We start from the raw sequence: 11,544 nt of genomic DNA, 5'->3' as shown, positions 1-11,544 counted from the left end.
AAAATCTGCTGGGGAGTCTGAGGGTCTCCCCCTGAAAACGTTTTTTTTTTTTATTATTAATTTTTTTAAATGTTATAATTTCGGACAGCGTGCGTGGTTGCCTGTCGTAGCATAGCACATTATATTTTATTTATATTTTTATTAGGGATACACCACTCTGACTTTTTCAGTCCCGATACCGATATCGATGCCTGGGATTTGTGTATCTGTCGATGCCCGATACCGTTGTTGAATAATAATAAATTATATACCTTACACCTTATACCTTCCTTCCACCATGTGGAAGAGACTGAAGGCACCAGACTTTCCTAACTCAACATTACTTTCCTTACTGAGACAAAAACCCAAGTACAAAGCCCCTGTAAACATTTTTCAATTATGAATGTTGAACGATTTAGACAAAGGTTTTAGCTTGAGAGCAGTACCAGAACAGATGAACCACTGTCTCTGGGTGCTTGTCACATAAGCAGGGACGGACTGGGAGTAAAAATAGGCCCTGGACTATGATCCAGACCAGCCTACCAGAACCGGTTCCGTATACGCCACCACAGCGAGCGCCCTGCTAAGGCATGCAAATTCTGTGCCTGATGTGATGCTTTGGGACTTCCACGCTTAATGCGATCGCGCGTAGCGCGCGAGCGAATTATTTTGGCTGATTTGAGTGAAATCATGCTTACTTATGATATGAAAGAATGCTCAATGCATCTCCATGTCTCCTGATATAGCCTTGGTGGTTGAGATTGAGAGTGAGTCAGAGGCAGGGGCAGCATGCAAGGGCATTGAAGACAGGTCTGTTGCTGAGGTGAGTGCTGGAAGGTGACAGGTAGTTGAAGATGTCCCATTGCTTATTGGGAAGTTTAGTTTTTAAAATATTTTAATGTCCAGCCCCTCAGTATGTGTATAACAACTATGGTAAATAGTTGTGGTAAATGCCCCAGAATGCGGGAAATTGCATCTACGTCTTAAAAAAATTTCTGGGGGAGAAATCCCCAGACCCCCCACTTTCAAAATGCTGCTGACGCTCATGAGCAAATCTGTGTGCAAAGTCTTTAACGACGCTCTTTACATGTAAACGCGCGCACGTTTATTCTCTATGCTAAGGATAGCCACACCTGACAGCTTCTCTTGTGACATGGAGCTTCTGAGATGTTTTGGTCAGTTTTAGCTTGGAAAATGACCTTGACGGCCCAGCAATAACACCAGTCCACGTAGCGGGATCCGAGCTAAGCTACAGTTAGCTACCTATTTGCTGCGGGCCCGCCGGTCTGTGTGACCATCTGACCTATTTTATAACGTCACTTACCTTGCTAACAAAGAAAGCACAATTAAATATAATTTTCTTTATTTTTATATCAACTCTGGAAACACAGACAAGACAATAAGACCATAGTGTGAATCCCATATAATTCTAATTGGATAAAACCAATTAATAATTTGTTTTACCTTTTGCCACTAGAGGCCCCCCTTCCCTGCAAGGCCCCCCCGCGGAGCGGGGGCTGCGGGGGTAATCTCTACGGGCCTACTGTATTTCATTCCCCTTCGAGAGTTGGAACCGATCTCGCGACATGTGAGGATTAATTAGTTTTGGTGCTCATGGACTGCCGGCTGTTGAACGGGTTGGGAAATTGTATTTAATCCAGAACAAGGAGGAATAGCATGTGTGAAATATTCTAACTGCACAACAGATTTGATCAAACACGACTGCCGATTTTAGTTTCTGGTTCAATCTTTTTGTATTTTAACCTCTTTACACGTCACAGAATTTATCTACTGCCGCTCCGAACTATTTTCTGTGGTTTTGGCGAACACCGGGAAGCAAAACATGTTGACCTAATGTGAACCACTGGTAGCGAAATACCAGAAGCTGCACGCAAGGAGCTCCTACTGACTCGACTTTTCCCAGAACTGCTAAAATATAGATTGGTTGCACTTTGCTGGTAAAGGATCCTCGATTCAGGGATAATTTCTAATTTGTATCTGAAGTTTTACGATTCTTTCTAGACTGGGGTGCACATTTACTTAAATTACAGGAATCTATCTAGGCAACCACCCTTGACTAAGAAAAAGCTGAAGTCACAACTTGGTTTCAGTGAGAGTTCTGCAGGAATGTCGCAAAGAGAAAGACCCAAGTTCTATAGACAGGAGGTCAACAAGGCGACTTGGGAGGTTCCTGAACGGTACCAGAGACTGTCCCCAGTCGGTTCTGGGGCCTACGGATCGGTTTGGTAAGTAGCCCAGTCTGCGTACATAAACTATAGGCACCGACCGCATTCATTTAGGAGAGGCCTGCATCGATGCTAAGGTTAGCTCCACGGACCTAGATTAGAGTAGTACTAGTACTAGCCTGCTAGCCACCTCGCCGAGGGCCACGATCTCTAATTTGCAGCATAAGCGATTGCAGGGAACACTTAAACTAAATTGATTGATGAATGATTAGTTACTTAAACTTGCAAAGTACTGGAACTATGCATGGACGTTTAATCGGAAACCGTGAATCTAATGCTTGAAAGTTATAGTTTTGTAGAGTGCAGCTTTGCTTAAGTAATTTGGAAAATGCGCCCGTCTGCAAACTGCGTTTACTGTAGTTTGGTTTGCTAGTAGTTACATTGATGGTGAAAGGAGATATGAATATTACACTGGAGTTATAGGCCTACTTTCGAAGCGCATTGATTATACACCATACCTACAGCTACTACAGGATTTATAAACGGTTGTAGCCTACTTTGATCATGATGTGCTTTTTAAATTACTCATGCCTAGGTTTGAAAGGTTGAAGAGATTTCGTAATTTTACTTCAAGATTGCAGTCTTCCGTTTCGCAAAATTCCCACAGGAGGAAGTCACCATTTGTTGTTTTGTCCCTGTCAGAATCACTTAATAACTTTTACACAAAAAATAGTTTTGAGTTCTTTGGAGAAACGAAAGTGAAGCCTCAAACTTCTGTCTTGACAGTTCATGTTGTGACATGACAATCTGACCATGTCCGCATGGCTGGATTCGGCAGGGTTGTTTTTCTCACCAGATGTTTGTTTTGCAGCCCAAAGCAGACAGCTGCACTGTTGCTAAGCAGTCGGATAATCTGTTTCAGGTTAGATTACAATTGGGTCAAATGTTTACTGAATGAAAGACTGGTAGACGCATGTATAGCGACTATTAGTACAGTATATATTTAGCTAAAATGGCCAATTGTGATATCTTTCCAACACGAACTTCAATTGTTGTGAAATTAAGGAACATTTAATCTTAAGGTTGTTTTATTATCGCACAGTATACAATTGATTGCTCTCTTTTATTTACTCAAATCATAAGACACGGAATTTGGAGTCCTTACAACATTTCTAAAGCTCACTATTGCTGCTGTGTGTACTCCTGTAATGACTTTGGCAGGCATCTATCCATCATGACTGCGGTTAGCTCAGACACAAGAAGAGGAAGCGAAAGAGAGACAGTTCTCAGTCTGTCACCAGTAGATCTGCAGGTCCTACCTATGTTTGCTGAGGGAAGATGTTTTCTGCTGATGTTCCTATTTTTCCCTCAATACAGCACTTGATATGGTTTCAACGGCGCACTCAGCCCTTTTGTGAGACTTTTTAAAGTAATAAATGACAGACAAAAATAGTTTAAATCTGGAATAGTGTTGCAGTGCCTTTTTCCAGCAAACACTTCAGTATGTGTTTCTTGCAAACCGCTTAACTTGTTATAGACATAGCTATAACATGCCGATTGTTCTGTGTCTGTGGCAGCTCGTCGTACGATGACAAGACGGGTATGAAGATAGCGGTGAAGAAACTTTCTCGGCCTTTCCAGTCCATCATCCACGCCAAGAGAACTTACAGAGAGTTACGACTGCTGAAGCACATGAAACACGAGAACGTGAGTTCCTTTCTCACACACACAAGCACTACATCAGTTTAGATATGCACATTTAATCAATCTTCCTCTTTTAAAAAGCCTCAGGGAGTAACAAAATATACAACTGTACCAGCGATGCACTGTTTCACCTAGGGCATAGGGCACGACAGCTCATGCTTAAACCAAGCAGTAGCCAGTAAACCGTTCTAGTCTGTGCATTATTTACTTGTCCAGCGACTTGTCTTTGTCATAGGTGATCGGGCTTCTTGATGTCTTTACACCTGCCACAAGTCTGGAGGAGTTCAATGACGTGTGAGTAAACTCGCTTGACATGAATAATCCACCACAGTAATGGCAGTAGCTGCTAGGCTAAGCAAGCCCCTGGAGACTGGCCTGCAGATTGAACGCTGGCATTTTCTTTCACGTAATGACTCAGAGGTTCCTTATCAATGCGTTAGGGGACAGTTTGTCACTGGGGCTAGTTGAAGAATCTTCCTTTGGGGAGGAGTGTCCTTTGATAGTTACTATTGGTTCTGCACCAGGCTAAGTCTGTTTTGAGTTTTAAAATGCCCCTCCCCCCTCCCCACTTGTGCTCTCAAATTGCCCCACTGCCCCCAGATGAACACTGTGGAGAGTGGAGGTCATGCCTGGTCACACAGACCCAGAGGGAGAGAATCCGGAATCCTGATCTAGTGCCTTCCAAATGCTCTGCTGCCCTCTTGCTCTCAATAAAACATTCAACAGAGCAGCTGTTTTCACTTCCTCCATCTCTGTGCGCACGCCAGCTTAGAAACGGATCTCAGCTCTGTCCAGGAAAACCACATTATATTAATATAGTCATGCCCCCCCTTTCCATCAGCAATGATGGCATGACACACAAGGGGCGGTCCATAGCTCCACCTCTACTCCTCTTTCAATAGGAAGAGGAGGGAGAAGGACAAGAAAAGAGATTGTGAGTATCCGTGGATCAAGACTGATGAGGGAAACCACTATTTATACATTTTATTAATGTTTCTTCTTTCAACCCTGCCCAGTGTCGTGTATGTGTATTAGGTGTCAGTCGTTCTGACCAGAGACAGGAAGCACAAGCCCAAGCTTAACCGGAGGCTATTTTAAGCAGTCGCTTTTCAAGCATTCACTTTACTGCGTGAACAAAAAGTAGATGAGCCTTTGTCTAGTCATGAGATAGGCGCTACCTCTGACTTGCTAACCATTTGGCCTACTGTACTGCCTCTCTCCCCCTTTCCTTCTGAAGTACATGACAACCGTAGAGGCTTTATAAACTGCCACGTGATTTGATTTGTATTGTCCACTGATGCAGCTCCATTAAGCTCCATTACCTATGCGTTTGTGGGTTTAGGTCTAATGACATTCCATTTGTGGAGTGCTAGGCCCGCTGAAAGCCTAGGGTGCTTGGACATATAAGCAGTGTACCTGAGCTGACTCTCAACCATGTAATATGGGACAGCACTGACTTGGATATGCAAGACAATAATATATATTTTTTTATAATTTGTTTCTTCCCACTGATGTTTCTTTTTTTCATACCTCGCCAATGTTCACATTCTGAATGTTCTGGAACTGTGACAGTGATGAGTCCTCTTCTGTGCTAGTATGCACCTTCACTGAAGATGGCCTCAGGATTGCCCAGACACCCACCAGTTTTTTAGCTGTGTTGTTTTGTGAGCTTCTTGCACACACGTTTTTGTGCTTGTGTTCCAAAATGTGGAACTTGTGCTTTGGGACAGCTGATGTGGTTGGAATCTCAAAAATGATGGTGGCTGCAGAAATGGTCTGGCACAACTACCATATCCCATTCCCAAGGCCTTTTCTTGGCACTGTACCTTTCCATAATCAGGGTCGAGGTGGCATGACACAACAGAAATCATATCATATTCTCTGACATAAGGACTTACAGGACGCATTTTCAAGTTTTTGTGTGTGTCCAATGCCTTGTTGTTGTGTTTTGAAGTGAGGTCATAACCTCAGTCTCTTTCAAATGGTCTCTCTACTATGTGTTTTTCAGCTACCTGGTGACTCACCTGATGGGCGCGGACCTTAACAACATTGTCAAGTGTCAGAAACTGACAGACGACCATGTCCAGTTCCTAATATACCAAATTCTCCGGGGACTTAAGGTGGCACATCTTGATATGATGCACAACACAATTACAGAACCTGCAGTTCAGTTCCAGGGAACTATTGAACTGGTCCCATATATACATTTCTGATCAAATCAATGATTTTATCTAAATCTAATAATCTTTTCTGTCCTTTTTTTCTTTCTATATGTCTGTCTCTCTCTCTCTCCCCCCCCCCCCGCCCTTCCCTCTCAGTACATCCACTCGGCAGACATCATTCACAGAGTAAGTCCCTTGTTTGATGTGGCTGTGATTCAGTCAGGACAGAGACCAGTCATCCATTCTGCTCTGTAGTACACACAGTGCGTCCTTGTGTTGGTTTAACGGCGCTTCGACCTTGCCTGGCCAGGACTCGCCTTGTGCAAACACAATAAAAAGGAAAGGAAAGGAAAACGATAAACAGTGACTTTATATCTCACACTGACTCACACTGTGTAGTTTGTTTACCCAAAGCCTAAATCAAAGCGCATATTTATCTTGAACCAGTCAGCGCTGGTGTCTTGTAAAATCACATCAGCAGAATTCTGGCCAAATACGTTGAGGGTTCAATAGAGATGTGACTATTAGGAGATTAAGAGAGTGTTGTTTTTTCAATTTTTTTCACTATCCAGGACCTGAAACCAAGTAATCTGGCTGTGAACGAAGACTGTGAACTCAAGGTTAGTCACACTCCCCCTATCTCAAGCTAACCACAGGGCTTACAGACTTTTAGGCCAAGTGATCAAGAGTGATCCATGTATTAGCGGGCTTGATGGTTCACCTATCAGCATCACCTGATGATGTCTCTCCGTAACCTGGGCAGATCCTGGACTTTGGGCTGGCGCGCCACACAGACGATGAGATGACGGGCTACGTGGCGACGCGCTGGTACCGCGCTCCTGAGATCATGCTCAACTGGATGCACTACAACATGACAGGTGAAGACCACAACGGCTGCTCACAAACTCTCCCCTTCAGCTTACTTTGGAGTTCAAGATACTAGATAAGAGTTCTGATACTCATGTTGTTGTCCTATTTATTCTTCAGTTGACATCTGGTCTGTGGGGTGCATAATGGCGGAACTCCTTACTGGACGAACTCTGTTTCCTGGCACTGACCGTATCCTTTCATCGCTGTCGTGATTAGTCATGATATGAGTCCTCGACTTGACCTAAATAATTGAAGGTGTTCATTTACATGGGTGGTTGGTGACTCATGGGGCCAGAGCACACCAGTTGACAGCTGTGCCGGCTTTTGTTGTGCTTTTGGCTTCTTTTGCAGGTTGAGTAGCAGAAAATGCTTGTCCGTGTTTGACTGCGTTTGTGCGCTCTGAGCCATGTCCTTGCTTGTGTATTTTTCCTAACTTCTGTCTCGTCCTTGGTCCTACCTTTTTGTGCCACTAATCCTTCTTATACTCCTTTCTTACCCTCTAGCATGTTTTTTTAATGAAGCTGTAAAGTCCTCTCAAGTGTGTCTGCATTGATTGATAGTTCTTGTTCTTGTCATGCACCGTTTCCAGACTTTTCTACATGCCACAGCTGCTTATAATTTCTCCACACTAAGGAAGTCCTTTGTTGCAGCATGTTGGCGGCAGTCTTCCCTTGCTACACACCTATACATCTGTTTATGTACATGTTTAAATCTCTGTTCCTGCTGAACGTGTGCTGGTTCCTGTTTACTGTTTGTCTTCATGCCTGCCTGCCTGCCATTGTTGTCACACCAACCGCTTTTTAAGGAAGGGTCCATTCCGGCCTGGTTGTCCATTAGCAAACTGTCTCAGCGTCCATGTTTCTCATCTAAGCACTAAACAGCACTTGGCAGTTGTCTGACTGTGCAAAATCCTGTTGATATTGACCATCCAGTGTAGTGCATGCACCTTAAAATACCAGTGGAAGTTAACTATTAATAAATTAATGTATTAGGATCTCATAAATTACAATGTTGATAAACATGGAAAAACCAGTTTTGGTGTTCAAGAGAGGGAGGTTGTGTACTAATCGGTCAGTGCTGGCTGATGACTCCACGTCTGCGTCCAGTTCCTGTTCCTTTACCGTGGTCTGGTAGACATTGATCAATTGAAGCTTATCATGCTGCTCGTCGGAACCCCAGGGCCTGAACTCTTGATGAAAATTTCTTCAGAGTCTGTGAGTTCATGGTTCACATATGCACTACCAAGTCCTGTGTTCTAGATTTGCAACCCAAAGAAAAGACTGGTTTGGTATGCATCAGTATGCATTTACTCTATCTCCCTGCATATGCAAAATCTAGTTACTGATTTAGTCCCCTATTGATTGACATCTCCTAGACGTTCATGTGTTACGTGCTGAGACTGATTACTCATTAACTTCTTACGGACTTTTTCTTCCTCACTAACTGAAGTTTCCCTTCCTTCCTCACATACTAAACCTTCCAAGCCTTAATCGCCTGTTTCTGCCTGCTGCCTAACTCTCCTCTCATCCCTTGCCCTCTTACGCTTCCCTCACTCTTACCTCACACTTCAAACATTGGGCTGCTCTTGTAAAGGTCAAGGTTCTGGCCACCACACTGGTTCCAGCTGCTACCATCTCTACCTTACCGCTGTATCCCCCTTGACACGCGCCTCCGTAGATATAAACCAGCTTCAGCAGATAATGCGGCTGACAGGAACGCCCCCGGTGTCTCTAATAAGCAGGATGCCCAGCCATGAGGTGAGCAGGACCCACACCACAAACCCTTCTGTAGTCCAGAACAGGACCGGGCTCTCGGAACAAAAGTTCGACCTGGCCTAGAGCCAAGAATGTCAAGATGTATTCGCATTTTTAATTTTTTTTTATTGAACTTTTTATTGAACTTTTTATAAATCCAGGAGTTGGCAATGATCTTGGCTGTTAGGCTTAGCCGCCTCGCGAACAACATTGATGGCAAGTCTCCTTAATCCAGTGTCCTTTAGTTGACCAAAAGGAACAGAATGTTCGCTGACAACCAGCCGAGAAGTTTTATGTCTCGCCTACATATTCAAATGAAACCTGCCTGCTGCATGTGAGTGACAGTGGCAACCTTTACCGGCTCATAACATTTTGCTTGCTAAAGCAGTGCAGAGCATCAATATGCCTCACACAACACACTAACTCTAAGGAGTTTATGCGTACATTTTTTAACACGTAACTCGATCGTTACTCCACCTAAAAATAAGTTGAGAACTTTTTTTCCCCCTCTCCTACTTTCACTGGCTTTGTGCACATTTACTGAATTTCCTGCCAAAATCTTGCTGCTGCACTGTTAATTTGATGCACTCGTCTTTTTTAATCAAGTGACAGTGCTTAAGTGGCTGAGTAAGTTTTCTCGTATTCACATGCTCCCTGAATGAACTTCTGTTGTTTCCTTGTGTCTAATAATCAAGAGAAAAACACTAATGTAGGCTGGATGGGTAGATCAAGGTAATATTATGTGGGCAACAGGTTGCCTTTGGCAGTGACTGAGTAAAAAAAAAAAAAAACATTTCTCTTCACAGGCTAGGAATTACATCAACTCTTTACCACAAATGCCCAAGAGGAATTTTGCTGACGTGTTTATTGGAGCTAATCCACAAGGTAGGACAGACGTGCAATAAGCCAGAGAAAGACAGATCCCTATATGGGCGAATGATTTTAGAGTTGCGTCAGTGGTCATAATCATTCTCAGTGACAGTGGTCTGATGTATCTTCCTGGGCCTATAATGTTGCTCTGGCTGTAGCGGTGGACCTGTTGGAGAAAATGCTGGTTCTGGACACTGATAAGCGCATCACAGCAGCCGAGGCTCTGGCTCATCCCTACTTCGCTCAGTACCATGACCCGGACGATGAACCGGAGGCTGAACCGTATGACCAGAGTTTCGAGAGTCGCGAGCTTGAGATTGAGGAATGGAAACGTAGGTGCTACAGAAATTTGGAGATGACAAAGCTCTAAACACATTTAGTAGTTGTGAAACAATGTGTTCTGTAGATATTCTATGTACTGTTCCATTATCACATTTATCTCCCATTTCCATGTCTTTTTTTTACAGGGTTAACTTATGAGGAACTGGTCAGTTTTGAGGCTCCATTGTTTGGGGACGACATGGAATCATGAGAGCTGCTGAATACACAGAGCACACCCCCTGTCCCACAACTCTGTAACAGCTGAAGGGATCTGCATAAGTATCACATGACCCTTTGGGAAAACTATATCATTTGAGTGCCTACCATAGTCAATATTTTTTATCTGGCAAGCTTGCATTCTTCTGCCACTATTTTGATGTATTAGTTCCAAAACGATTTTTAAGGTAAAGAAAAGACTTCTCGAAGCTTGTCACTGTCAGCAAATCCTGATTATTTGTATGAATGGTATGTTTTGAATGACACTGAAGCATGTCAAAACCAACCACTATCCTTGGTTCATTGCTGGAATAAGTCACGCTTCTGTTTTTGTCTGTTTTAAATAGTTTTGTATTCTAAAGAGGTTTGTATGCGAGTTCTGACTTATCACTGTGACACTCAAAAAAGATGCTGAAACGTCCTGGGGGGAAATATATAGCTGTGCTATTGTGCCTATGAATTTAGGATTGAATAGCGATGGAGTAATGCTTTGTCATTCACTGTCTCTCACAATGCCAATCTGTCAATCATAGCCTGGTGTCACAGGTTGTCACAAAATGGCCCATAGGATATTAGGATTTTTAAGGATATTTAGGGATATCTTTAAGGCTTTTACAATACTGTGAAAACTTAACCAAATTATAGGGCATTTTTAATCAGTAAGAATAAGTATGGTATAGGGTATACACAACCTCATCCTTCATTAAATTGTTTTGGTCTGCTGCTTGACCATAAGATGTAGTGCTTATGGTTAGGGTTGGAAACCAGACATTATTCATTAAACTGTGTGGTGTAATCTGGTAGATATTTTCTTATTTGTTCATTTTTTAGCTTTCAGTTTCTATCATCTCATGTGCTTCATCAGAGATGTTTTAGGAAACTGCTCTTGCAAGGGCTTTAGTCTAAATAGATGGGTGATAGTCCAAAGACTAACCAGTTATTATTTAAAATTAGATGATGTCTGACCCATTATGGTATGTGACTTTAAGTGCCAATTAACCTGGCACTGAAGTAGGGAAAACGTTTATTTGTGGGTTCAACTTACAAAATGGAATCAAATGTATGTAAATATCTGTTCCATAGTTTATTTTAGAATATTTTACTGTGGTTTATTATTCCATTAAGCAATCACTTTATCAGCATGTACATCTTGTGTTTGTTTGCGTGTGTCTGTGTGAGAGTGAGTTGTGTGTTTACAGGAATTTGAAATATTATGCTTAAAAAATGCTCATAAAAATATTACAGAAATGACTAAAAGAATGAGGGAATTAGATGTATTTATACTTTGTTGAGGTATTTATAATCTGAAGGTATGGTATTGTTTCTTTCATCCCCATATCTGAATACTACAGTCCAGCAGTGTAACTAATATCATTACGCCTTTGTTTATAAAGAAATAAAGACAGTTATTTTTAAGAACGTGTATATTGTCTTATATTCAGAATTCGTAACACATCTGGAAGATGTGTAATGTATGTGCAG

The 11,544-nt window shown here is 42.5% G+C and overlaps 1 protein-coding gene across 3 annotated transcripts; it reads left to right on the top strand.

Moving 5' to 3' along the window:
- The first annotated feature begins 1,670 nt into the window (after positions 1-1,670).
- On the top strand, positions 1,671-11,481 carry mapk14a (mitogen-activated protein kinase 14a). Of its 3 annotated transcripts, none has more exons than XM_084680181.1 (12): positions 1,671-2,225; positions 3,743-3,872; positions 4,105-4,163; positions 5,878-5,989; positions 6,188-6,217; positions 6,604-6,651; positions 6,795-6,909; positions 7,019-7,090; positions 8,036-8,115; positions 9,462-9,540; positions 9,684-9,857; positions 9,993-11,481. In XM_084680181.1, the coding sequence occupies exons 1-12, from the start codon at positions 2,107-2,109 to the stop codon at positions 10,055-10,057; spliced, it is 1,083 nt and encodes a 360-aa protein (XP_084536307.1). In that variant the 5' UTR covers positions 1,671-2,106; the 3' UTR covers positions 10,058-11,481. The 3 variants fall into 3 exon arrangements, with proteins under 3 accessions (XP_084536307.1, XP_084536306.1, XP_084536308.1); XM_084680180.1 differs by lacking the exon at positions 8,036-8,115 and adding an exon at positions 8,579-8,658 and having other exon boundaries at positions 1,675-2,225; XM_084680182.1 differs by lacking the exons at positions 1,671-2,225; positions 8,036-8,115 and adding exons at positions 3,387-3,579; positions 8,579-8,658.
- Positions 11,482-11,544: the final 63 nt, after the last annotated feature.

The sequence above is a fragment of the Hypomesus nipponensis genome, chromosome 18, assembly GCF_054491055.1.
Source record: "Hypomesus nipponensis isolate SF chromosome 18, ASM5449105v1, whole genome shotgun sequence".
Lineage (NCBI taxonomy): Eukaryota > Metazoa > Chordata > Actinopteri > Osmeriformes > Osmeridae > Hypomesus > Hypomesus nipponensis.
The sequence above is the reverse complement of the archived record's forward strand: the minus strand, read 5'-3'. Positions and strand labels throughout refer to the sequence as shown.

Coding starts and splice junctions, on each gene's coding strand:
- mapk14a (XM_084680181.1), top strand. CDS start 2,107: ATGTCGCAAAGAGAAAGACCCAAGTTCTATAGACAGGAGGTCAACAAG. Junction 5,990..6,187: donor AAATTCTCCGGGGACTTAAG/GTGGCACATCTT, acceptor CTTCCCTCTCAG/TACATCCACTCGGCAGACAT. Junction 6,218..6,603: donor CGGCAGACATCATTCACAGA/GTAAGTCCCTTG, acceptor TTCACTATCCAG/GACCTGAAACCAAGTAATCT.